The following is a 26,710-nucleotide window of genomic DNA, read 5'->3' as shown; positions in this document are numbered from 1 at the left end:
GTGTCCTCTGCCACCTTTCTGGATCCTCATGTCCTCTGCCACCTTTCTGGGTCCTTGTGTGTTCTCACAGTTATAAAAGAAAAAGAGGGATGACCTCATAATTCAGTCAGCTATATTGTTCAACTTCAGTCTGGCTCTCCTGTATCCAGCAGAAGGATCTCTATTAAAAGATTTATTAAAAGGTTTTGTGTTTGTCGCAGTGTAAACTTCTAGAGCAACGGCTCGAACAAGGCACCGTCTTCACAGAGTATGATCAGACCCTGAAGAAGCGACTGCCTGACACAGAATGCTCCATAGCACGGCTTCCTGAGAATGCAGAGAGGAACCGGTTCCAAGATGTCTTGCCTTACGATGACACACGGGTGGAACTGGTCCCAACTAAAGAAAATAACACTGGCTATATCAATGCCTCTCACATAAAGGTAAGGCTGCCTTATCAGTTTTCTAGATCCCATGTCATCTGCCACCTCCAAGGGACCCCAATGTCACCTGTTACCTCCAAGGGACCCCAATGTCACCTGTTACCTCCAAGGGTCCCCAATGTCACCTGCCACCTCTGTCTTCGTCTTCCACCTCGAAAGGGTCCCCCATGTTGCCTGCCACCTTGAAAGGGTCATTTTCCAACTCCAAAGGTCCACCATGCCATCTGGTTCCTCTCTAAGTACCCATCTATTCTGCAACACATTACAAAAAACTGTGTTCTTTGTCAACACCACCCCTGCCTTCCTTAAACTTATCTACCGCCTTCCCAGATCCCCATGGTATCTGCCACTTACTTGGGTTTCTGTTTCATCTGCCACCGCCCGTGTCCCTATGACCCCATTAATTACCGTGTCATCCACCACCTCCCCCAGTCCCCATGTCTTCCTCTTTTTGGTACCAGAACATTATTAATAATTCATTTTTCTGACCGGCTATGTTTGATTTGTATGTGGACTCCGCAGGTGACGGTTGGCGGTGTGGAGTGGGATTACATCGCCACACAAGGACCTCTGCAGAACACATGCCAAGATTTCTGGCAGATGGTCTGGGAGCAGGGGGTTGCCATCATTGCCATGGTAACATTGGAGGAGGTAAGTTACGCGTTAAATTTATATAATACTAAAAGAACAAATTAAAACATTTTCTATTATCATTAATCACTCCGGACCATTTTGCTATGAAATATAAGGAATATTGTAATTTGGCTTCATATACATTTTTGATATTTCCCCTTCTTGGGAAACTTCTGCACTTATATCATCCTTAATTTTCACCCCCTTAAAGTGAACCTGTTCTTTGCTTAGGCATGGCAATATTTTATTGCCATTTTTGTCAATTGTCAATTGGTTCTATTTCTAGATTTATTATAAATGGCAATAAATAATTCCTATTTATCATTTATATCACATAGCCAAACAAACCAACCTACAGAGTAATATATGTGTCATCATCGAGCATTTTTCCAATGAACCCTTCTTCTGTATTTCCACCAGGAGGGAGGCCGGGAGAAGAGTTACCGATACTGGCCAAGGCTTGGGTCTCGGCACAACACAGTCACCTACGGGAGGTTCAAGATCACCACCCGCTTCCGCACGGACTCTGGCTGTTACGCCACCACTGGCCTGAAGATAAAACATCTGCTGACCGGGCAGGAGAGGACGGTGTGGCACCTGCAGTATACAGATTGGCCGGAGCACGGACACCCCGAGGATCTGAAGGGCTTTCTCTGTAAGTTCCATACAACGTGGCATCATGCCACTTTTAGACATAGCCGTACAGAGGGTACTGGCACATGGTTGGGCAGTACCAATGATCCAGGGATGAGGCATGCGTGGAAATTTAGTAGCAGGTCTTGCATATTTGTAATGCTCGCCAATGTTTCGGAAAGGTGCACCCTTGAGAATGGTGGGCTTCCCACTAAAATGTTGTGATGGTGAACATTGTGGGGCCTTTGTTCCTATTACACAAATATTCACACAAAGATCACACATTTTTCCAGTTGAATCAACTTCCAGTTGAATATGTGAATTTTGGGTATGAGCTGTGTACATTTTGTATGACAGCCCAAATAAATAGACCCCGAAAGGATATGTTTAGTAATCGCGGCTGCCAATTTCTCATGTGTGCCTCATTTCCCTCCTAATGGATGGCTGCCAACGGTTCACCACTACACTACCACGTCACGACATGAGAACAAGTTCATATCCAGCGCTGCACAGTTATTAGCACCTAGGCCTAAGTGTCGGAATATATATACAATCTTCTGCTGTATACAAAACTTTTCCATACCTACCAAGCCAATTATTAGGACCTCGGGAACATTGAAACCTGGAACATCAATTTTGTCTTATTACCACTTATGCACAATCCTGGGGCTTAAAGCCAAGTCTGCCCCTCTCAAAGCACTCTCGTCCACATCTACCTCTCGTCCACATCGTCCGCTCTGTTAGAAATTCAATGTTGCGCACCCCATATCCAGATCCATAACCCATTATCACCCATTACCATCATGGAAAAACAATATTATTTTTTCTTTCTATAATCATGGGGCCAGCCTTTAATTACTTTCACCATTGGATTTTATAATTAGGCTTTTTTTCAAGTTTTTCCCGGCAAAAAGGTTTCAGCAATATTACCAAGTCTCCTAAATAACGCCCGAAGAAGCCCGGAGGGGCGAAACGCGTCAGGTGGGAAAGAAGTTTGTTGTTGGAAACGGGATTTGATTCACCAAAAATATTACTAATGTACTTTCATGAGACCAGAATACCGATGTTAGTCTAGGACTCGCATAGGAGACCTTTGTCTAGTTTTAGGATTTTCACATAAAGTTTAAGTTTTTAAGAAAATTACTGTGCTCCACAAAAGATTGCCTTTCTCTTCTGACTTGTTCCTGTGCCTCATCTCTGTATTAGGTTATGCATACAAAATAATTTTTTAACACATGGCTTTCCAGGGTATTGTGGGTTAGCTGTAAATTTGGGTAAATTAAAATTTTAGCATAGTGGTGGACTTGGCCAACAGTGGGTTTTGTACAAAACTGTCTTGGGGGGCTCCCCATTGAATTAACTTGTTGCCCATGTTGGTTGAGGAGAATCTGGGTACTCTTGTGCAGCGGCACATTTTACACCTCCCTATTTTTTCAGGATAATCTATGATATAAAACCCTAAAAGAATGTTTATAACCTGCTGTACATCCCTCATTCACACTGCTCGTTCTATTTTGCAGCCTATCTCGAAGAGATCCAGTCTGTCCGACGGCACACAAACAGCACAAATGATCCCAACACCCCGAACCCCCCTGTGCTCGTCCACTGCAGTGCCGGTGTTGGCCGTACCGGAGTGGTGATCTTATCCGAGGTTATGATTGCATGTCTGGAGCACAATGAGGTAAGAACCACCATAACCAAATCCTAGCAAATCAAACTTTTCCCGGAAAGGTCTGCATCCAGATTTCATGCACCATCTTTTCCCACCATTGTTGTAAAAAGAATTGCCCAATGTATGATGTTTTTCTTTTTTTTTTTTAACAGATGCTGGACGTCCCGTTCATGCTGGACATGCTGCGACAACAACGCATGTTGATGGTGCAGACGATCGCCCAATACACTTTTGTCTACAAGGTTCTGGTCCAGTTTTTGAAAAGTTCCCGACTTATCTGAGACCTCCTTCAATATCAGCGCAGGAGCCCCAGCTACAGAATTAAATCCCAGCGAATTTTGGTAGGCACAGACTGCGCCGTCTGTAGACAGCAGATGATAAATTGCCGGGCGATTTAACCGCTGCCTCAGATGGCTAAACAGTGTTACGTTTCAGATGCAGAGAGGCTTCTAGACCATCATATGTAGAAGTGTTGGCCGACTTGGCGTTAAGCCGAGATGTGGACACTTGGAACTGGAATGTGAATCCTCCTTCTCCCACAGTGCCTTTATCTGCTCCTTGCCAATCGCCCAAGATGTGCAGAAAGAGTTGCGACCAGCAGAGGGCGCTTTGTTACATGCCCTTCCTAAACCCCGCTTTCCACGGCAGCAGGGATAATGCGGACTGACATTGATGCAGTATTATATACAGATGTGATTTTACTGGTTGAAATCAGAAACTGAGGCTTGTGATGTTTAAAGCACTTTTTTATTTTTATTTTTTTCTGCTTTTTTATATTTATGATGTTGCATATATTTTAACCCAAGGTGTTTTTTTTTTTAAACCCAGCACTTGTTCTTTTGTAATAGTGAGACAGCCGCCATGTGCGGAGGCGAGGGCTGAATACCATCTGTCAGCCCCCAAGAATTTGTAAAAATGGCTGAGCGTTTCTGGAATGAATTTGTGTGAAATTTGGGATTTTTTATGGATAATGCTGAATTTGAAGTGGTAAGAATATTTTGCTTTTTTTCATTTTTGTTTTTGAGGAATGTTAAGCCCTTGAGAATGTAGCCCCCCCTTAGGTTCTCATCTTTTCTATCACGTATCAGAATGTGTTGGTAAGCACAGAGGTGATTTTGCAGAGAGGATTTGGGCAGCCTGGGGACACAGTGCAGGTTTTTTGACATTCTGTGTTGAGGCAAAACAAGGAACCTTGTGTGCAGGCTGCGGGCTGCAAATTGCGTGTGTTTGACATCTGCTTGAGATGGAACTTTACAGGATGAAAACTGCAGCATGTGGTACTTTTCCAGCTGGTGATAAAATGCCACCTAAAATATCTTTTAAAAGCTAATGGGTAGAGATTAAAAAATGCAGCAATAACCTCCAGAATTTTATTGATTAAAGGCTAAAAGTAAAAAAAAGAAAAGAGAAATGAGTCAATTGACCTTGCGGGGAATAACAGAAAGAAATATCGGTGCAGTTTTTTGCTGCATAATTAGGACAAAATGATGAGATTTCCAATCCAATAATAAAATTCAGGTGTCTCCGGTGAAGGGTCCTGGTAATCCTCCATCAAACAAAGACATTGTAGACAATTGTGCTCTTCCAGCCTTGTGGTCGCAGTTTGGTGAAGGCCCATTTCTGTTCCCCCATTAATGTGCCCTGGGGTACAAAGCCAGCTCCACATAGACATGGGGTCACCAGTATGGTGTGGAGGAACTCGAGTGTTCTGCACAGAGCCCAGACTTCAACCCCATTGAACATCTTTGGGATGAAGTGGAATGGTGAGCCAGGTCTTCTCATCCAACATCAGTATGTTGGATGTTAGGGATTTGCCCTCTATGGGTGAGGTTAGCCTCACTAATAGGGGGCAAATCCCCACCATCAGTACCATACCTCACCAATAGGGGGCAAATCCTCACCGTCAGCACCTGACCTCACCAATGTGGGCAAATCCCCACCGTCACTACCAGACCTCACGAATGGGGGCAAATCCTCACTGTTAGCACCTGACTTCACGAATGGGGGCAAATCCCCACTGTCAGCACCTGAGCTCACCAATTGGGGGCAAATCCTCACCGTCAGCACCTGACCTCACCAATGGGGCAAATCCCCACCATCAGTACTTGACCTCACCAATAGGGGCAAATCCCCACCTTCAGTACCTGACCTCACCAAATCCCCACAAGCATCAACCAAGGTCTTAAGGAAGCCATCCCAGGAAAATGGAAGGTGTTAGAGGGGGTAACACCATATTAACGGCCATCGCAAGGCGGGGGGTTGGTAGGACTCTATAATATAGGCCATGGTTCAGGATTGGAATGTCCAACAAGCAATACATGAACGATGGTCAGGTGTCCATGGACTTTATCCATATAGTGAATGTGGTCACACTGGCCTGATGACCGGCCTCATGCTGCAGTTTTTTTCCTGCTTTGAGTCATATTGAATCCAAATAGAACAGGAGCCGTAATTAAGGAGCCTCTGTGCAAATCATTTGAAACCCAATGACCCGACTGGCTGGTCAGGCTGTGCCAGTGACAAATAAGCCAGCCGGCACAATGCTGAAACCGTCATCTCCCCATATTAAATCAGGACCCCGTTGATCCCCATTGTGACCGGTCCCAGAAGAAGTATTGTGATTGGTGAATTGGTCTTGGAAGGTTTGGATAGTTGTGAGGTTGTGAGGCTGAGTCTTGTAAGTTTGTGCACTTTTTGGTTGAGGAATTTATGTGATATGAAGAATCTCTATTCCTAAATCCCTATTTTCAGAACTGACATTTCGGTGGTGGTATAGGAACGTCATATAGGAGGTAAATATTGGTTATTGTATATAATGTAAATCAGTCCGGGTGATGAAGGAATGGACACTGTGAATATTGATGATGTGGAGAGGACGCACGTGAGATGTACACGCAGGTTATCCATAGGGTGGTGATTGTGTTTGGAGACCATGAACTCAGATCTCTTGTTGGTTGGGTTTTGATTTGCTGTCATGCTGCTGCATGTATTATATTTGTACTAATGTTATGTAAAAATATTGGCAGAGAAATTGGCACTTTGGGCATTTGTTGCTCCCGGAGCAGCAGAATACGGAATGAGCTGCAGGATTGGGAAATATTGGGGTTGAATGAGACGTCAGGTGTGAGCTCCCCCCAGCCCACATACATTTATAAAACTTTTGCATGATTATTTAAAAAATATAATGAACTCTTTTTCCATAAGCTGTTTTGGTGGAATGTCATGTAATTGGAACGTCAGTTTGGCATTTTAGCCGTAGCTGAGCTATATTTCCTAGCATTCACTGAAGGTTTTGTAATGGAAAGTGGAACTCGGGCTAAACTTTTCATTTTGGAGAGAGGGTTAGAAGATATTGGTTTCCCTGTTGGTAAGATCCACCTTCTGTTACTTTGCCGGTGACCACTGGGCACCAAGATTCCGTTCCCAAAACAGAATAAACACAATGCAATAAAAATGTGTCCAAGCATCTGACCCTTCCCCAATCCCCAAAATGTAAAATTATATGAAGTTCCATTTAAACAACCTATGACTTATATATCTATCATATTACTGTGCCATAAGATGAACTTGGTGACTATGATGGTAAAGAACGTATCTCGGACAGCCCGGAGTCTGTGATTCCTTGAGCATTGGTATTAGACTCTGCCTGGCTGGGTGTGATGTATATTTTGGTTATTTAAGGATCATGGCAATGTAAAACACGATTGTGCAGTAACCCTTAGCAATTGATGGGTGAAGGTGCCCGTGTTCGGTTGTATAAGGTTGGGCAAGCAGTCTTCAAATGCACCAAACCCTTTGAGTCAAAGTGATGTTTATTTTGCCAATTGTGGGTTTGGCATGATGATCAGCAGATGGGAGCCTGTTGTTAAAGTACACAGCAGGCAATATTCTCATTGGCTGGTAATAGGACAATTCATGTCCCTGACAATGGACCACCAGCTAATGGGAATGCTGCAGGCTGTGTACCCTCCCACCAGAAGCTGGCATTGTACCCTCACCGGCTTCCTTTCAATGTTCACATTTGGGGTAAGGTGATCATCAGCTGGGAGACAGTTGTTTCCTCACTAACATGAAATTTGCACATTTGGATTTCCATTTAATTTTCCACAAATGGCAGAACCGAGTGAAAGACTCGGCAGAAAGAGTCAAACCGAACACGGGGATCAAACTCAGACCCCATCCCTCCCCTGTACCTTGTAAAAGTTTGTTTCTGCAGCAAATTTAGCAATTAATAATTTTTGACTCTGATGAAGTTTTATAGGAATTTTCCTCCTGATTTAGTGTTCTGCAGGGTTTCCCATTCATCGTAGTTGTCAGATTCTGTTTGCTGTACATGGTTGGTTGCTGTGGGTTATCGCACTTCTTAAGATCCCATTGGTTTTTTACGGCTTTTACAAATCCGTTCAGTTTATGACACATAACAGAGCAAAGTACAGGAATTTTGGTATATTTTTGCAGGATTTGTATTTATTTAGAATCGCTGAGATATTTTTATATATTTGAAATAATGAGTGCCTTTTAATTACCCTTGCCAAATATTGAATGTAAAACCAAAGCAGCCAATCAGGCTAAGTTCTGACTCGCAATAAATTGCTGAACTGCACAGATACAGAATGAATTGGAAATGAATGCGAGTGGTTGACATCCATGTTTGACTGCCTTGCAGGTGGTGAGGTGGTGTTGATGTTTTGAGGTGTACATGCAGCGTCTGATGGCGGTCAGCTGCAGAAACGCTTCCATAGAGTTGAATAGAAATGCTTTGCAAGCGGTTGCAATGTGGCTGTAAGTTCTGAAGGCAGCAGATGACCCTGTCCTTGAAACATATGGTGCAAGAAACCTGCAATCGCTTACTGGAGCATTTCAGCAGATTCATGGATTTCAATGTCATCTCCTCCTCATATATTGGTTTAAAATGATTACCTGCAAGCCGTTATCTATGTGGTTGTCTTCTGCACCTCTGAACTTACTCAAAATAGATTGCTGCTCCTCCTGCAGCTCATTGGTTGCTTTGGGTTTTTGCTAGCAATGGATGAATCTGTACACAGATCTGCCGCATATTATGCAGTTTGGCAACTCGGACAGTCCTGCATTGTAAGATTCGTTCTTATTGGACAAATCTTCATGTAAAATCTGCAATATCCTGATCTGCAAGCAGATTCGCTCACCGCTGGCTTATTGTACTTTGCATTCAGATAAATAGAACTGAGGTTGGTAAATTTGGTGCCCCGCTGGTCTCCTGGCCCAGAGCCCTGTGGGCGCTTCCTGGTTGTGTACCATATTGTAGAATGTGTGCGGAGCTGTGGGGTGTACAGTGTAAGGCGTGTACAGATTCTGTGTGACGATAAAGCTTGTTTTACCAAATATGTAATATATCTGATATTTTATGCAAAACGGACATAGTATATTTTTGCCATGCAAATAAATATTTCGAGCAGAATTCTGAGCCTCCGACTCTTTATGGCGTTGAAAGATAACCGCTGAGATAAAATCATTTTCATTGTAAAGAATGCTAAACCAGGGGTGGTTTTGTGCTCTTAAAGTGAAGTCCCATCGCTCTTCCTTTGGTTTCTGAGCCCCGAATTTGCAGCCATCATTGACCATTGCACCAATGCATGCTGGGATTATACGCTGCGGTGTTCACAGCTCAGTCTGCATTTTACAAACCAGCAGTTAAGATTGTTTTATTGCAGCAAAATATGAAGATTCTCCTTTCTGCAATAAAGAACCTGCCTGCTTGGCTCATAGCCTGCCCATAGTTCCCCTTATAATCTGCACTGATTTAATACATAGGCTGCCATTGCTATTTCTTTGCAGTCTGGCTGTCACCTTCATCCAATAGCTTCAATGCTTCTTGAGTCATTGGGCCTGATTTATTAAAGCTCTCTAAGGCTGGAGAGGATACACTTTCATCAGTGAAGCTGGGTGATCCAGCAAACCTGGAATGGATTTCTACAAAGTCATATGCAATGTTTTGAATCCTGGACCAGAGCCATTCCAGGTTTGCTGGATCACCCAGCTTTACGATCCTCTCGAGCCTTGGGGAGATATAATAAATAGGGCCCATTAATTTAGGACAAGCTTAGGCCTCACTGTCTTCATGCTTGCTCCCAGTTAAATGTCTCAGAAAGCATTAGATACACAGACAAGTGCCAATGGCATCCTCCATGTCTTTCAGGAGAGCAGTGGAAGAGATGCATCCCAAAGTCTTTTAAATTTTTTTTTAGAAATATCTATAAATCAAAATCCTTAAGTGGTTTTCCGAAGACAAATATATTCAATTCTCCACATTTAGCATACAAAAAAAAAAAAAATGCAAATTATAAGCTCTAAAATTTTTTATTGAAAAATAACTTAGTACAATCTTATTTTTCTACAGCAGTTTGACCGCCTCCATGCAGCCCTATTTAGTAGCATTCAAGGCCGAGGTATGGCGTTCCTTACCACCAGCGCATTTTCATTGGCTGCAGTTCTGCCAGCCATAAATGAACCAGTGTTTAAGGCTTCATGCCAAGCTCCTTCTGGTAACTATAAACCGTTTTCTCGTAAGATCATCTTCGTCCAATCTGCACCTCGCTCAGAGCGCTGCGAAGGTTCGCACATTATAGGTTGGTAATTATCAGAGATTTATGGCCGATGGGTTTATAATGGCTGCCAATGTGACCTTTTAGAACGATCGATAGCTTTTCACAAACAGTTTCAAGTCTATATCAGGCTGAGATACATCATAAAATTGTATTATTGGCTTGGAAGGGTTTCTCTAATCAATAACCGCTTCCTGCACAGAAATCACAAAATATACATTGGGCATTGCTTTCAACAAGGATTGCTGGACTGTGAAATGATTTTCTTCATGTCAATAAAGGTTTGTAATAAATATTCTGGCTTTAGTCATCACAATGGTGGTTGGGGTACACTGTATAGCCAAATGTTTGTGGACCATCACCCCTATAGGAGTTTGTTGGGTGGCCCATTCTAGAACCATAGTCATTAATATGGAGTTGCCCACATTGTGGCAATAACATCCTCCACTCTTATGGGAACGTTTTGTACAAGATTTTGGAGGGTGAGAATTTGCCCCCATTTGTGAGGTCAGGTGCTGATGTTGGATGAGAAGACCACTGACTATGTCTCACCATCCTAAAGGTGTTCCGTAGGGTTGAGGTCAGGGCTCCGTGCAGGACACTCGAGTTCCTCCACACCAAACTGGTGACCCCATGACTTTATGGAGCTGGGTTTGTACCGGGACACAGTCATGGGGTAACAGAAAAGGTTCTTCACCAACCTGTGACCACAAGGCTGGAAGAGCACAATTGTCTACAATGTCTATGGTGGTGTATTACCAGGGGACTGGAGACACTTGAAATTAATCATTTGGGTGGTCCACAGACTTTTTGGCTATGTAGTGTAAATGATAACTGTTTCTCATGGCCCAAGGAGGGTGACAAAAAGCTGCAAATTGTAATCCTCTTCCCGGCTAGCAAATAGTTCACAAAAATGCAGCTTCCTGAATAGCTACATTTCCATTTTGCATTTATGGAAACAGAAATAAAACTTTTACTTGTATTTAACAGGCCAAAAGGTGGCCAAATAAATGGCAACTAATGGGGTTTATAAACACTTGAATTCTAAAATCCAGCTAAAAAATTCTGAAAAAAATTTCAAATGATCAGGTATATAAAAATAAATATATTTTTCATGTGCAATCTACCCTGAAGGCTGTACCGATTCCTCTTCCCTAACTTTTATTATACTTTTGGAGGTTGTTAGTTAAATTAGAACTTCTACAATCTGTTGTCATAGCCCTATATTGTTACCCGTACGTAAGACATACAATGCATATTGTCAGCAATTAGAGGAATGGTGCACTGAGAGAAGGATCATCACTGCTAAACCGCTTCCAATATTACCATTGGGCTGTCGTTGGCTTCTATACTTCCTGAGACACTGACCTGGAACAAGCACGCTGATCAGAAAGTCAAAAGTGTGGTCAGGAGTTCTGATCGGCCCCTCTTTCAGGTAATAAACCACGGACGCCAGATTAAGTAGTCAAAAATAGCAGCTCCCCTCTTCCCTAATGAAGGCGTACCCCTACATATTGTGTCTCCATCATCAGAAGTCATCCTGATCACTGTCGTCCTCATGATCAGAAGGAAAGTTCTCAGTCTTCTCCTCATCCTCATAAACCGAACTGTCTTCAGCTTTGGACACTTGAATGATTTCAGAGAAGCTTTGTTCCAGATCCTGAAGATCCCTTGACTCCCGATTGATCTTTAAATCATGGTCCAGCACCTGCAGATCGGTCAGACCCATTGGAGAGGAGCTTCTCTGGTTTCCATTATGGTCGTCTGAGAGATCATCATCCACAGGTGACCTCTTCTCTGACAGCTGTACCTTGTCATCTGATTCAGAATTTGTCTCTTCGTGATCATTCTGCAAAGATAAGAAGTGGTCTTTTTGTTGAGAAGTGTCCAGTTCGTCCTCAGAAAGAGATATTGAACCTTCGCGTGATTGTTGGGTGGCTTTAACATTCTCCTGACCACATTGAACATCGTTTGGGGCCAAATCTCTTCTGTCAAGGCAAGGTGGAGAAACGCTCGGTCTCAGGTTGTCTTCTTCATCCAGGCCAGCCGGAACATTGGCTTGAAGTTGAGGCTCATCATCCTTTCCATTAAGGTGCCTTGGATCAGGTTTAGATTTGAAGTCCTCTAGAGAAAAGTCTTTATAACCGACGCCACCATTCCTTATTGAATGAGGAAGGACAAACTGATCTGTAAATTTCCTGCTGGTGCTGAAGCTGGGATCTACAAAAAGGTCAGGTTTCTTCTCATCGTCCAAATCAGCCCTGAGAATGTCCAGCAAATGGCGCATTTTTCCCTGCAGACCAAAAGGATAATGTAAGAAATCGATTAGCTGAGCTGGTTCAGTAAATCACTTTTAGTCTATAAAACACTGTTCAGATCATCATTCTGTCATTAAACACTTTAATGTAACATCCCCTGCAGAAATGTTTTGTTATGCAAGTAACAAGCATTTGCTTGCAAACAATTTATAGGATGCTAGTTACATTTATGTGTGCAGAAAAGCAGAGAAAACTTTTCATATCCAATAAAAGATCCATCAGCCAAGTAAGGAGTAACAAAGTTCACATAACGTGAAGATCCAAATACCACCGGAACAAAAGACATCATAACAAACAAAAGAAAAGGAACTTGGGACATTTCAGGCAGTGATATATCGCATCATACAAAAATACAGTTTTCAATGTTTTATTAAAACAACCCATTTTACAACAGTAACATTTATTCTCTATATTTTATACCATAAAACCTTTATGCCTTTTAGGCATATGATTCTAGATAAATGGCAAACTCTAGATGATGTAGTATTCTCTATGTAGTTCTCTATGTGTTTCGCAGAATTACAATCCGCTTCCTCAGAAGATATATTTGTTGCTCACCCTCTCCTATAAGGTTATGAAGCATACCCAAAATATTTTTATAGCCACAGAATGATGGAAGGAAATGTGGAATGTAAAACATTAACTTTCTAATTTACGGTTATCTATTCATGAAGTCACTCCATTATTGAATCATATAGCAATCTATTATAGACTTCAGTCTCACTTGCACATCTCACTATAATATGGAGACCGTAGACTGTAATTCCACGAAACACGTAGAAAATACTACAACAAGAGTTCGCTATTTACCTGGAATTATATGCCTAAAAGGCAAAAATGTTTTTTTTTTTTTTTTTTAATGGTATTGTTTTTAGATATAGAGAATAAATGTTACCGTTTTAAAATGAGTTGTTTTATTAAAACATTAAAAAACTGTATTGTTGTATGATGAGATATATCGCTGCCTGAAATCTCCCAAGTTCCTTTTTTTTTGTTTGTCTTTATATTGTAATTCTTAAAGGGATCTGGCATTTGTGGATAAAATAACCAGGTTGAAGACCCAAAATTTATAATTATGTATCTCTAACCTATTTAATGCACAGTGCTGCGTAATATGTTGGTGCTATATAAATCCTGTTTATTAATAATTATAATAATAATAATTAACATTAACTCAGTCATTGAGTCAAAGGAAAAAAAAGAGCATATGAACCTAGGAGTTAGGCTACGTACACACCTGCAATGGTTCTCGTCCGATAATCGGCTCAGGGCTGATATCAGATGAGAATCCTACCTGTGTACAGCGCCCATCGTCCGACGACCGTTCTGGCAGATCCACGGACGATGGGCGATGAGCGATCGTAATGGAAGTGAAGGGAGAGCGCAGCAGGGTGCCGCTCCATCGTTCTCCCCCTCCCCTCTCCATACACCAGAACGGTGCTGTATGTACAACAAATTTTCATGCATCGTTCAGTAGTTAGTCGCTGGAAAGGATCGTGAAAGATCCTTTCCAACGATAATGCACGTATGTACCCAGCCTTAGGCTAAGGGAGTAAACAGATACCAATCTGGCTGCAATATTGGTGCCATAAGTGAACCTAACCACGAAAGTTGAGGTGGATAGGAAGAGGATAGAGAAACGTGAAAGAGAGTGGAGAGAAAAGAAGAGAAGTAAAGAGAGTTGGGTACTAAGAACTAAACCCTTGGTATTGGTGGAATAAACTCCTATGAGAGTAATTGGGAAGTTGAGGGCTTTTTAATAACACTCAGATTTTAAGAACTCAAGAAACAATAAGTCATTATGACCAAAAGAAAAAAAAAGAGCCTGCATGACTAGAAGAAGAAATAAACCATTATGGCCTTGAGGGGGAAAAAAAGCCATCATGACCACAAGATACAAAAATGCACCATTAAAATGAAGCAATGGGCACAATAATCGTATAAATCATATGACCTGGTAGAAAAATGCATCCCACATATGCTTCTCCATTGACTTCCTCACTCATCACACGCACGGCTCCAAGACTTTTCTAGAGCTGCCCCGACTCTCTGGAATGGTCTCCTCGTCTTATTCGGCCTGCTCCTACTTTCTGCTCATATAAAAGAGCCCTCAAAACCCAACACTTCAACCTCACCTACCCGTCTTCTTCTGTCCCCTAAACCCTCACTACTTCCCACCATTCCATATCCCCCTCCTATTGTGTGATACTTCCCCCACCTCCTAGATTGTAAGCTCTTCGGGTCAGGGTCCCCTCCTCCTCCTGTGTCACTGTCTGTATCTGTCTGTTATTTGCAACCCCTATTTAATGTACAGCGCTGCGTAATATGTTGTCGCTTTATAAATACTGTTTAATAATAATAACGATATGATTATTATAAAACAATGAGCCACTTTGCCACAAGATAAGAAATCAGCCACCTTACCTCATCTAAATGATGTCTATTTTCTTCTACGTGACGTTGAAACACTCGATCCAGAACTCTTCAAAAAAAAAAATCATTAGGTTGTTCAGATTCGGATATTCAACAATCCTCACCCATCCCAAAGCTATAGGCACTCACCTGTCCGAGAACAATCCCAGGGACAAGATTTCATTGGTCACATCGGCCACAAATTCCAGGTAAGCCAATTCTTCCTCTCTAAAAGAAAAATAAATTGTTAGATTCTCAGGAATGTAATAATAAAAATGATAAAGAACCATGGCTTCTCCCTTCTCTAGATTTAGGTCTGATTGTGTTTAAAGTAAAATTTCTTTCTATGGAAAATCAATAAATCCAATCACTGGAATCTCATAAGTGGTAACGTGTATTTATGTGTTATTTCATCCTTAATGCAGTTTTTATTATAATATTCTTTAGTAATCATAATATGATGATCCTTGTTCTGACATTTCCTGCTATAGGGCGACGATTCTCTCTCTATTCTGTGGCCATTTCACGCCGATTTGTTTGAATACTCACTCGGAACGGATCTTCTGCATTATAGGAGACGGAGATTTCAATTCTTTGTAGGACATCCTGACAAAAGAAGGAAAACATAAAACACTGTTGGAAAATAAGTAAGAGATCATATTCTAGTTGGGATAATATATAAAATATGTAATAATGAAATGTTCTGTGCTCAGGGCTGGGGTTAAAGAATAAATCATGGCTGTATAGCACCATCCACCAAACCTCTGTAGGTAATCCGGTGATCTGGGAAAACCCCCACTTGTAACGCAAAAAGGATTTCCCAAATACTGGACCAACAGCAGCCTGCTTGCTGTATCGCATGTTGAAAAGTTTATTGAATTAAATCTATGTTATAGTGGTGAGTAGCACTTCATACAACAAGGCCATTGGTTTGATAGTCTTTAAATATTAGCAAAGAAAGATTTATCCACCACGTATCTGGAGATGTGGATGCTTCATCAGGGTTTGGCGAATATCCCATGGACAGAGAGCTGCTTATTGAGCTTCCTATATTTTACATTTGTCTTAACATCCAACACAATCTAAACTAAATTACAAGACTTTGTATAAGAGCTAAAGAAGGGGAAGTAAACATCTCCCGAACCTTCCTTACCTACCCAATAGAGATTCTCCAAGGAATGACCTAGTCGCATGACTATTTTTACTAGGAGCGTCTCAACACTACCATACACTGAACAATATATAAATAACATTTTACCATGATTAGGAGTTAAGCAGCCAGGAACCTTAAATGGTCCTCACATCACCACCCCCATATGAGTCCATCCCAAACAAGGAGAGTTAACTAATGGTGACACATCTTGACTATGTCATTGACCCGACATCTACTGGACTGTCACCAATTAAAGAATTTGTATCTGATAGGTGATACATCAGGCAGAGGGAGGCAGTCACATGGTAGAATCAGAAACCAGACCTGCCTAGTAGAGATGTCCACTGAAGACCAATACCTGGAAATAGAATGTTGGTGTTGGTCAGTGTCCACCTCCTCTTCACTCAGAAAGGAATTTTCTTGGTCTTCAACCTAAATAATACAAAGACAGAAATAAAAAATGAATATACATTATTAGACATGGGACCATCTTGAGACCACAATAACCACCATGACCACGAGAAGCAATGAGCCACCATGGTCACGAGAAACAATGAGCCACCATGGCCACGAGAAGCAACAAGCCACCATGGCCACGAGATGCAACAAGCCACCATGGCCACGAGAAACAACGAGCCACCATGGCCACGAAAAGCAATGAGCCACCATGGCCACGAAAAGCAATGAGCCACCATGGCCAAGAGAAACAATGAGCCACCATGACCACGAGAAGCAATGAGCCACCATGACCACAAGAAGCAATGAGCCACCATGACCACAAGAAGCAATGAGCCACCATGACCACAAGAAGCAATGAGCCACCATGGCCACGAGAAGCAATGATCCACCATGACCACAAGAAGCAATGAGCCACCATGGCCATGAGATGAATAATGAGCCACCATGGCCATGAGAAGAATAATGAGCCACCATGGCCATGAGAAGAATAATGAGCCACCATGGTCAGGAGCATATTGTAGCCAAAGGACCAGACTAAACTGGTGATTTTACTTTACTGGGGACACCTTGGTGGTAAGATCTATGAATTATGGCCACGGATTTACCCAATGAACATCACTCCCTCTGCAACCTAATCACTGGAGGTTGAAGCATTTCCAGGGTACACGCTATTGTTAAAATTCCCCTTTATCCATATGCACAATACAGTAAAATCCAATGATAAAATTCTACAAACAAGCGCAGAATCTTATACAACAGTCTTTTTCATGATATTGGTATTCTGTACATGTGTGTTCCTCTACGCGTTTCACCTGTTTACAACATTACATAGTAATAGGACTGTATGTAGGTATATAAAAACATAAATATTGTGGTAATGTACACTTACATAATCACTGACCCATATACATAATAAGTGGATATTCTTGTATTTTATGACTCCAATGTTTTATTGGGTTAAATCATCAAACATGGATGAAGATTTTATGGTGATTATCTTTTACAGTTTACATTTTATAATAAGTTTCTCTTTACCATATACCTAACCCCTTTTTGGATATTGTTGTATAGATTCCCTGTCCTGGCTTTACCTATATAGCACTAAAGTGTTCTCCATGAATATCTATTTGTCATGTTTATGTTGAAGTCAGAGATTATGTAAATGTTGTATGTTACACACAATATTTATGTTTCTTATATATATTACAAATAAGACTGTACATATATTTTGTAAATAGTCTTGGATAGTATAACAGTCATTGTTATTTGTGTTGACAATACAAAAATGGTGTTTCTCCTGAGGAAGCTACATTAGCGAAACGCGTAGCAGAACACATGTGTAGCAAAGGACAATGTTAATTGCATGAAAAAGACTGTTTAGGCGCTTGTTTGTGGAATTTTATCATTGGATTCTACTGTATTGTGCATATTAAGACAAATGAATTTTTAACAATAGCGTGTACCTTAATTGGTCCCACCATTGAATTTTTTTATGTTTACAATGTGGTACCAGGCTCTAGGTCTATACTATTTGTTGTAAAGAACATGAAGCATTGTGAGGGTGCAGGAAACGATAGAGCACCATTATAGGAGATGGTGAGGAGAGTTTGATCAATGTGTCGAGGCACCTAACCCATACGTTAGGAACATGTGACTAACGCCTAACCATTGGCGGGTCACATGACTGACCATGCTTTACCAATGGGGCTTTCTTCAATCATGTGACGGGTAAATGCTTTTTTTTTTATTTTTAGAAAGCAGACGGCACTCAAGAATAAAGTAAAAGCAGATGCAAAAAAACTGCACGGTACAGATGGGTAAACTGATCAGCAAATTTTATCTGACCCAGTTCAGCCCAAATCCCAGGCAGGTGATCCTTAGATGTTGTTAGTGGATAATAAGATTTAATCCTTCAATCTGTAACTACAGCTATAAGTTATATTGTCATCATTTATTTTAGATTGTGTATTGTAGAGGCAACGGGTATACAAGGAGTTAGGAATGGTGGGAATATCCCGCATTGCCTGGCCCTGCAGAGACCACAGGGTACAATATGGCAGTGCCAGATATCAGCACATCGATCCTTGCCCGGCCTTTGTTCAGAGAGTTGTACACTTCTGTGATCGTCTCTTATGAGTGCTCTGCAGTACATGCCGTGACATTATCATGGCATGAACAACACCGGCTGTCTGAGGATAAGAGAAGGAACAGCGGGTTATGTGTCGAAGAACTGCCCTTCAGAAACGCTGACGTGTGGGAAAAGAAGACAGATGAGATCTTTATGAACCATTAACCAATAAAGTGTGCAGACAGTCTGAGTAGAGACCTCGGCGCAGTCCTGACATCGATCAGCCAGACGCATTTTACGGCACAATAAGCTGGAACATCCCGTCTGTACTCTGCGTCTGGCTGAGGAGCACAGTACTGAACAAATCAGATTTCTTGGGCATATTAAAGGGAATTTCTATGGTTTATCAGAATATTTTCAATGTGTTTATACAGGTAATGAACATTTTAGCAACTTTTGTAAGTTTCGGCAGAAAGTTTCAATGTGACTAGCTCCCTCTAATGGCTATACCATAGACACTGCAATCAGCACTCTTGCTACATGACAGCTAGATAAAGTCAATGCTACATTATTGTAACAAACATTGTCCTTTAGTATTAAACTATGACTGACACATGCTCTTAGTATAAAGTCCCCAAGTAGGGTTCACAGCAGCAGGTATGTGTCTTGGCAACTTTCCGTCATTTAATTTTAAAGGCCAACTCCAGGTTATTTTTTTAATACCCTCCTGGAAGGTAAAAAACAAAAAAGCTGTTTGGTGTAAAATCTGCACATCGGTGAATTGCTGATGACATCACATTCTGCTCTTTGCACCCAGATGACATGAGACCCAGGTACAATAGAACAGGGGGTCAAAACTAAACTGCCCCTACTGGGACCCCAATACATTTGCAGTATTAGAGGGACCACCCTGGACCCCTTCAGCACCCGCATGGTGTTTTAAAAGCAGGCAACCACAGAATCATTTCTGGGGTTCCTTTACATGAGGATGATGGGGGGCACACAGGGCACTTTTTAACCCTTAAACATCACTGCACCAGGTAAACGGGGGGGTCACATCTTATTAATAAAAATACAAAAATATTTAGGTTTATATGTCGCATTGTATCATTCAGTTTTATTCTGCCACAACCTCTAAGCATGTAGATGATTGCTGTAATGTACACATAGAAATCTCATTAAAGGTTACCTGTTCTTCTTCCAGGAATAGGCTTTGGTCTTCTGCTCTATGTCGGTCCCTAAAACTATAAAATGACATTGATTAGACTATAGGGGCCTCCCCACTGCAGGGTTTTTTTCACTCCCAATTTACCAATTTATGAGCAGTGGTCAGGATTCCTATTGTTTGGGGCCACCTTGGTGTATACGCTGCACATACATATTAGATAATAAAGTAATAAAATATTCATTGTAACAACACAGACATAAAAGAGCCCGGGAAGAAAGATTCTAATTCAGTCACTCTCAACCAAGTATTTTGGAATGTTTTAACATAAGGGAACCCTTGAAATAACTTTCAGGTGTTCAGGGAACCCCGGCTATAATTACTATATCCACAGCTCACAGTATTCTAGCATGGTGGTCAGTGTGAAGAATTCCTCTTACATTGCTGGCCATTGGGAAGAATGTCACCCTTACAGATAGCCAAAAGGATCATTGGTGTCACTTATACTGACCTGAGAGGTGCAAACTGCTCATTGCTCAAGGAACGCCCAGCAACCTCTGGAGGAACCCTGGCTGAGAGGGGGTCTAGGGTTGGTAGGGTTCCTTGTTTATTGAGGGACTGATCTCCATGTGATGGTTCTGCTTAGTCCTGTGTCATGAGGTATAGCCGGCATTAGGACGCCAATGGTTTGTAGGAGGTCTGTTCTTGCTACTAACATAGAGGCATTTTTACTATCTCCCTAATTGAAGGGTTTCATTGGGGCAAAGGGCTGATAAAAGCTAATTTGAACCCCATAAACTAACAGCAGATGGGTGATGAACCCACAATGCATGCTGAATATAAGGGTGCAGTGAACTCCCCCAGAAACATTTTTAATCTGGGTGGAAAGAAGCTGTAGGCGGGTGGTGGCCTCTGTATTGTGACCCAACTTTTCAGCAGCAACCCAAAAACAGCCGGGTGGTTCCTGAAAAGTGCCGGGTAGAGCGCCCAGCTAAAAGGATCTTGAATGGTTTGGCCTCACCTGCTGATATCGGTCTGGACCTCGGCCTCCCTCACCGCCTCCTTCCTCTTCCTCCTGGGCGGGTTATATAAGCGGCTCTGCACCAGCGCGGATGTGGCCGGCGTCTTCAGGGTCCTGGGGGTGAAGGGCTGCTGCTTGCTGGTGAAGTGATGGGAGTGCTTCTCTATCAGGTCCCCGCTGTACGCTTTCTCACGATTGTCCTGGAACTTCCGCGTGGCCAAACCACAACCCATCCTGGAAGAAGCTCCGGAGTGGTCGGGGTGCCTCCGTCTGGAATCTGCTGCATGCTCGGAGGAATAGAAGTGTCTGGGAGAAGACATGAAAGAAGTTGGGGAAACTCCGGGATCGGAATACGGAGATCGTCGAAGCGTATTGGCGTATTCATCGTACAGATCCTGTAAATGGAGAGTATACAAGTTCATTTATTGGCCACCGAGACGGATCCTGGAGAATAACAATTCATGAAATACAGATAAATGACAATATATCACAAGAATAGGAAATGACAGGTCCACTTTAAAGGTGCACTGCAGATTCTCCTGAAAACAACTGATTTTGGTAATGAGCAATTCTGCCCAACCTGACAGATAATTTCAGCAAATTACAACAATAACCGGGGAACCAAATTGATTCCGGACCCAAAATTGCTGCAATTTCCATGTGGAGCGAAGAGTACATTCTGTCCAATGCCGCTGCTCTGCCATTGGCTGCACACAAACAGCAAACACTTCGCAGAATCCGCTGAGATAACGAGATGGTGAAATCAGGACAGACAACGCTCGGAGTCCTCTTCTGCATCATCAAATTTGAAAAAAAAAACTTACCGGAGATTTATTACAGAATAATACCAAGGAGTCTGATTATCAATGTTTTCACATGAGATTCATACAACTTTCACTCATTGTTATCACTATTGAATCCCATTGGAGGAATGTGTGAATCATGGCTTCTTCTTCACTGTCCAATCACAGGCTGGAGGAGGGATTGGAACTTTAGGTGTTGCCAAAAATGCCCCAATTTTCATAAAAGATCAAAATGTCCTTTTGACGGCCAAATAAGTAAATGGGGGGGGGGGGGGGGGGGTTGTCATCTGCAGGAAGTGAGGAAATCCACCCAATGGGGACACAGACAGTATATTAAAAATCAGAGGCTGTAACCCTTCTTGTCTGGAGTTCAGTTTTATTATAACTCACAAATGGCAATATTACCAAGGGAACGGATTCTGTTCCTGTCTGGGGTTAATAAAAACCTCTATTTCCCCGGTTGGAATTTGGGTTTCTATTTTTTTGTCCTGTCCCTGATATTTCGCACTATGATCCTGAAAATCATACAGATGGGTGGAGGTTGGCGATTGGATGCTGGCACAGACAATGACTGAAATCTATCTGAATGAATAAAACGGCGGTTATGTTTTATCCCGACAAGGACGAATTGGCAAATTACAGCTGTGGAATCTTCAATCACAAACACTGAACGGCCTCCATATTGACGCTGACACATTTCCCCCTCGGAGTCATCAAACCTCCATCAGTCCTCCTCCCTTCTCCCTCCGACGTGATCATCTATTACAGAATACATTTTCATGGAGCTGCAATAAAAGATGGAAAACGCTTCCAGCAAACGGCATTCACCGCTCCCCGCAGCCGTATTGACCCGGTGAAAGGCTTAATGCGTCCGATAAATATAACTTACAGCTCAGCGCAGATCCAATAAATGGCTGCAGAGAAAATTCACAATGAGGTTGGAAGCTCTGGAAATCCAAGGAAACCTTCCTACTGGGTTCAGAGCCACGGAGATTGAACCAAAACCTCGAGGCACAATTTGGAATGAGCAGAATTAGGACTTGCAGCTTCATTTTTATTATACATTTTAGATTTGGTTACATCATCATTGAACCTTTCTCCCTATGCAGTGCTCAGATTGGTCCAGTGATGTCACAAGCCCCTCCTCTTATTATTATTGGGTTGTCCCCCATTGGGTTAAGCAGTGCTTACACATCCAGGATCACCATGAGTGCAGGTTGTGTGCTCCTAGGGGGCGGGTCCATGACAGCCCGGAATACAGGAAAACTTTGGAGATACTGGCTGCTATTCAATCTGCAAAAAACTGAGGGCATCTAGTGGTGAAAAGAAGTACTGCAGGTGGCCAGATTGGATTGCAAGCAAGCATTTTTTAAACTGGAACATTAAATAAGTTAAAAACAAAATTATTATTAACTGCTAATTTGTAAAATAAAATGTGTAAATAAATGTATAATTTCACAATAAAGGGGGCAAGATTTCACTTTATTCCCACCTTTTGCTGAAAGGCGGAGTCTATGCTCTCCCGAGAGTTGGGGCGCGATGACGAGGCTCTGGAAGAGTCGCGTTCTATGCGGGTCACTACCGTCTTCAGTCTCTCCCGTCTCTGCTGGTCAGTGTCTGCAGAGGAAAAATACAAATTCATTTATAAAAAGATCGAGGCTCGATAGCCACTCGATCCAATCAAAATCCTCCTTCCACTCATTGCTCACAAACATGATTGGCTGTTGCACTATTGCTACAAACTCATTGGTTTATCTTAGCATTGCATTGTAGGATGCGGCATGGAAGATGTGCCAGAGGTTTGGTTAGCGGTCGCATAACAAGGCTTCAGGTATGAGGGCTCCTCGTGCTCTCAGCTTTCCAAATTCTAAAGCGCCCTGGACACTTTTAGTGCCAAATTCTAAATGTGTTAAATGGATTTTTTCTTAATTTTAAATGACACTGCCAAAAATGTATCTGTATGTGAATGATGCATGCTAGCTGAAAGCAGAAATCAGGCTTGTAAGCCAATAGATCAATCGGTTACAGAAGCAACAACTGATAGTCACCTATGCTCCAAAATGTGTGCAGTGATAAAGAGCCCAAAGTATTGCAGCCCCTGAATGTTTTGCCTCCCTACCTGCTCTCTGTAGATCTTTGTCCAACGTCATCACATTAATAATTCACAATTCCTAAAGCCCCGAGAAAGGAGATATTAAAACCCTGAAACGCGTTGGAATGATTGCAGCCATTCTTTGAACTTTTTATCCATCTGCTAGGATAAATCACTTCCCTATTCCGGATTGGAGGAGAGCAATCACCTTGTGCTGTACCAAAAACGCGCTCAGCCTCCATGCAGCCGTACAGGGGAGTGCTGTGCTCCCCGTATTGTATTCCTATGTCTGGCTGGAGACGTCCTTTAATACCAGAAGATGCATTGCATGCAGTACCCCATATAGCTCAATCATTGTCACCCCAAACGATTGGGACAGTAGGTGGTATAGAGCGGTGGTTCTATGGGGTGGGGGGTTTTCTTTTAGTGCTCAGGCACAGCGAATCACCTAACGGTGTACTAACACTAGAAATCTAGAACCTTACACAGCTTCAGATTGGATGGAAGAATTCAGAAAACAATAAAACCCCATGGGAAATCTTTATTCTGTCTGCAGTTATAAATGCACAAAGATCAACGTCTTTACGCTCGCATTTCCTCTCTTAGATGAGCGCAGAACGTGGAGCGTTTGTTCTGTCTACAGCTGCCCCGTGATAGGTGGAGGGATCGCCCATCGCAGTCACATGACTACAAACTGATACAATGTAACCATCTGATTGCATTATTCCATCTAATGTAACCATCTGATTGACCCCCAATATATTTTTTATATGGGGGGGGGGCACAGACATCATATATTGTTCCTGATGCTGCAGGAAGACAAAAAACCTTTTAAAGCTCAACAAACAAAAGAATTTACCCCCCTTCCCCTCCCCCCCGGAGACCAGGACAGAATCAATTTTAATTAAGTTTCCTCTCCATTAGAAGCACTTAAATAGCACGAGATCTGTAAATGTGTGATTAGTGGGCACCTGCAGACCTGAGACAATCCACACATTGTACACAAGGCATGGGGGGGGGGTACAGATGAATCCTTTTAGCCTTCACTCTCCTAATATTAAAATAGGAAAATCTGATAATAAATGGCAAATAAGGTTTTGTTTTCTGTGTCCAATGTGATAATATAAGAATAAAGTCAAATATTGAATATCTTCATTCCAGGAATTACTCTATACAGGTATCAGAATATTTTTTGTTGCTATAAGTAAGCCTTTACGCCCCCCCTGAGGGTTTTTTAGGACTTGAACCCATGAGGACACCCTGCACCCATCATGTATATCCTTACCCTCTCTACCCCAAAAAGCTGGCATTTGATTGGCTCAGCAGTGGAGGATATTCCTGAGCAGAGGCATCAGGCACTGCCGTACGGGACGTGGCACTATTCCCATATTAAGCAGTTTACTTGTTATCCAGTGGAAGCTCTACTTAAATTTTATTGGGCTCGGCCCGTGTAACAAAAAGACTTTTATTTATTTATTTGGAATGATTACAACTCATCATGGCTATAAATCGACCACGAGATCTCGTGAAAACTGTCCAAGAGTGGAGGTACAGGGCAAATGGAGGTAACAGGGGGAGTAAAGCGATGTCGGTTCTATACAAACAGCCCTGATGAAGGGGCACGGAAGTCGCTCCGTAACGCGTCGGCTGAATCAGGGGAACGACTGGGAATCAGTGGGCCCGATAAAATATTTGGGATGCCCCTCTCAAAAAAAACAAAACACCCAACTACCTTTAAAAGAATCTCTACCCCAACCCCCCCGCCCCGTCAGCGTAGCCCTGCACTGGTCATGTGACCTAGTAATGGATGTGACCTTTGAGCCGAACCCTGAACTGATCATCGGAGGTCTGCCTTGGAGGCCCTGGAACCCTGGAACTAGCACAGCAAACAATGCAGACGTATCTATGACAGGTTCACTTTAACGGACCGGCAATATATAGTCGGAGGAAACGCTGACTTACATTTAATGCTTTTGGTCAAACTCTTCGGAGCGGAGCAATCGACAGCGGCTGAAAGATAAGAGAGAAAGTTTAGGAGGGGAGAGAAATGATCCATAAACCGCCATCACACGCAGATTTATCACCGGATCCTGCAGCGGCTGATCTGGGATCTCACAGATAAGGATTTCCCAGATTAATGAAGTCAGAAAACCCGGGGAGGTAACAAAACCAACATTCACATAATTCTTCTGGGTTTACAGCCTTTTACATTACTATTCACCCCCCCACCCATGACCTGGATACACTGCCTATGGAGTCATCTCAACAGCTCCCCCTAGAGGTTAATCCATACATTTCTGTATTTACTATAAAAATATGGAAATCTTAAATGTGAAAATTGCGGCTGATAATTTAATAATAAAAGAAATGCAACTGCTGACCATGAGGAGTTCAAACGTGTGTCAGGAACCCTTATAAGAGGCCTCCGCTACAACTGTAACCTCTGCCTATAAACAGCTCTGGGTGTACAGTGGGATAAATGTCCCTATATTAGGATGTATCCGGTCTATAAACCAGCGGCTCTAGGTGTACAGTGGGATAAATGGCTCTATATTAGAATGTAACCATCTAAAAACCAGCAGCTCTGGGTGTACAGTGGGATAAATGGCTGTATATTAGGATGTATCCGGTCGCGGCTCTGGGTGTACAGTGGGATGAATGTCTCTACTATTCTTCCTCCTGTAAACACGCAGACTTTGTTTAATCACAAGGACTCGGCTGTGTTTACCGCAGCGTCAATCATAGGTGTGCCGTGCCATGGAAACAAGAAACAAACAGCAAAATAAATAAATGTACACAAGGAAGGACGCAGCGGGGAATCCACATTCTGTGTATACGATGGTGCACAGCGACTCCCAGCATGCGCTGATATTTTTATTGTTTTGATTTTATTGGGTCTATGAAATCTTTCTGTGGTCGGTGTCCCCGGAATGCCATGGCAGAATTGATAGAATTATGTATACAGAAACATCTCTGGAATGTTGTCACCCTGAATGACTTTCAGCCGGCCTTGCTATGGTGACACAATACAACACTACTGTAGTCCGGGTGACATTTACCAAACACTCCATGGGGGGCGGGAAGGGCTGCCTGGACAATAATCTCCATCGGTATACAATCAGCCGGGCCCTGGGAACGCTACAGATTGTACAATCAGATTGCAGCATGTGACAGACAGTCTGTCTAACCAATGCCATGGGGAGCAGGCAATAGCCAGACAAGCTGGGTGCCACCATTCTCTCTAATGAAAGCAAGCAGAAGAAATGACGCCACAGGGC

The 26,710-nt window shown here is 42.4% G+C and overlaps 2 protein-coding genes across 2 annotated transcripts in view; one reads left to right on the top strand and one right to left on the bottom strand.

Annotated features, from left to right (window-relative positions):
- Window positions 1–8,797, top strand: part of PTPN21 (protein tyrosine phosphatase non-receptor type 21) — a 42,699-nt gene extending 33,902 nt beyond the window's left edge. Inside the window, exons 15-19 of the mRNA XM_072427669.1 lie at window positions 201–422; window positions 945–1,073; window positions 1,476–1,710; window positions 3,209–3,369; window positions 3,513–8,797. Of these exons, the coding sequence (XP_072283770.1) occupies window positions 201–422; window positions 945–1,073; window positions 1,476–1,710; window positions 3,209–3,369; window positions 3,513–3,641 (876 nt within the window). The 3' untranslated portion in view covers window positions 3,642–8,797. The remainder of the gene's footprint in view (window positions 1–200; window positions 423–944; window positions 1,074–1,475; window positions 1,711–3,208; window positions 3,370–3,512) is intronic.
- An 800-nt stretch (window positions 8,798–9,597) lies between these two features.
- The window catches only part of SPATA7 (spermatogenesis associated 7), a gene marked incomplete at its 5' end in the record, with an annotated part of 22,166 nt that continues 5,053 nt past the window's right edge, over window positions 9,598–26,710 (bottom strand). Inside the window, 9 exon segments of the mRNA XM_072428563.1 lie at window positions 9,598–12,234; window positions 14,684–14,741; window positions 14,822–14,899; window positions 15,221–15,277; window positions 16,183–16,256; window positions 19,541–19,595; window positions 20,538–20,932; window positions 22,833–22,957; window positions 25,395–25,442. Of these exon segments, the coding sequence (XP_072284664.1) occupies window positions 11,470–12,234; window positions 14,684–14,741; window positions 14,822–14,899; window positions 15,221–15,277; window positions 16,183–16,256; window positions 19,541–19,595; window positions 20,538–20,932; window positions 22,833–22,957; window positions 25,395–25,442 (1,655 nt within the window).

Source organism: Pyxicephalus adspersus, chromosome 12 (genome assembly GCF_032062135.1).
Source record: "Pyxicephalus adspersus chromosome 12, UCB_Pads_2.0, whole genome shotgun sequence".
NCBI classification, from domain to species: Eukaryota; Metazoa; Chordata; class Amphibia; order Anura; family Pyxicephalidae; genus Pyxicephalus; species Pyxicephalus adspersus.
The sequence above is the reverse complement of the archived record's forward strand: the minus strand, read 5'-3'. Positions and strand labels throughout refer to the sequence as shown.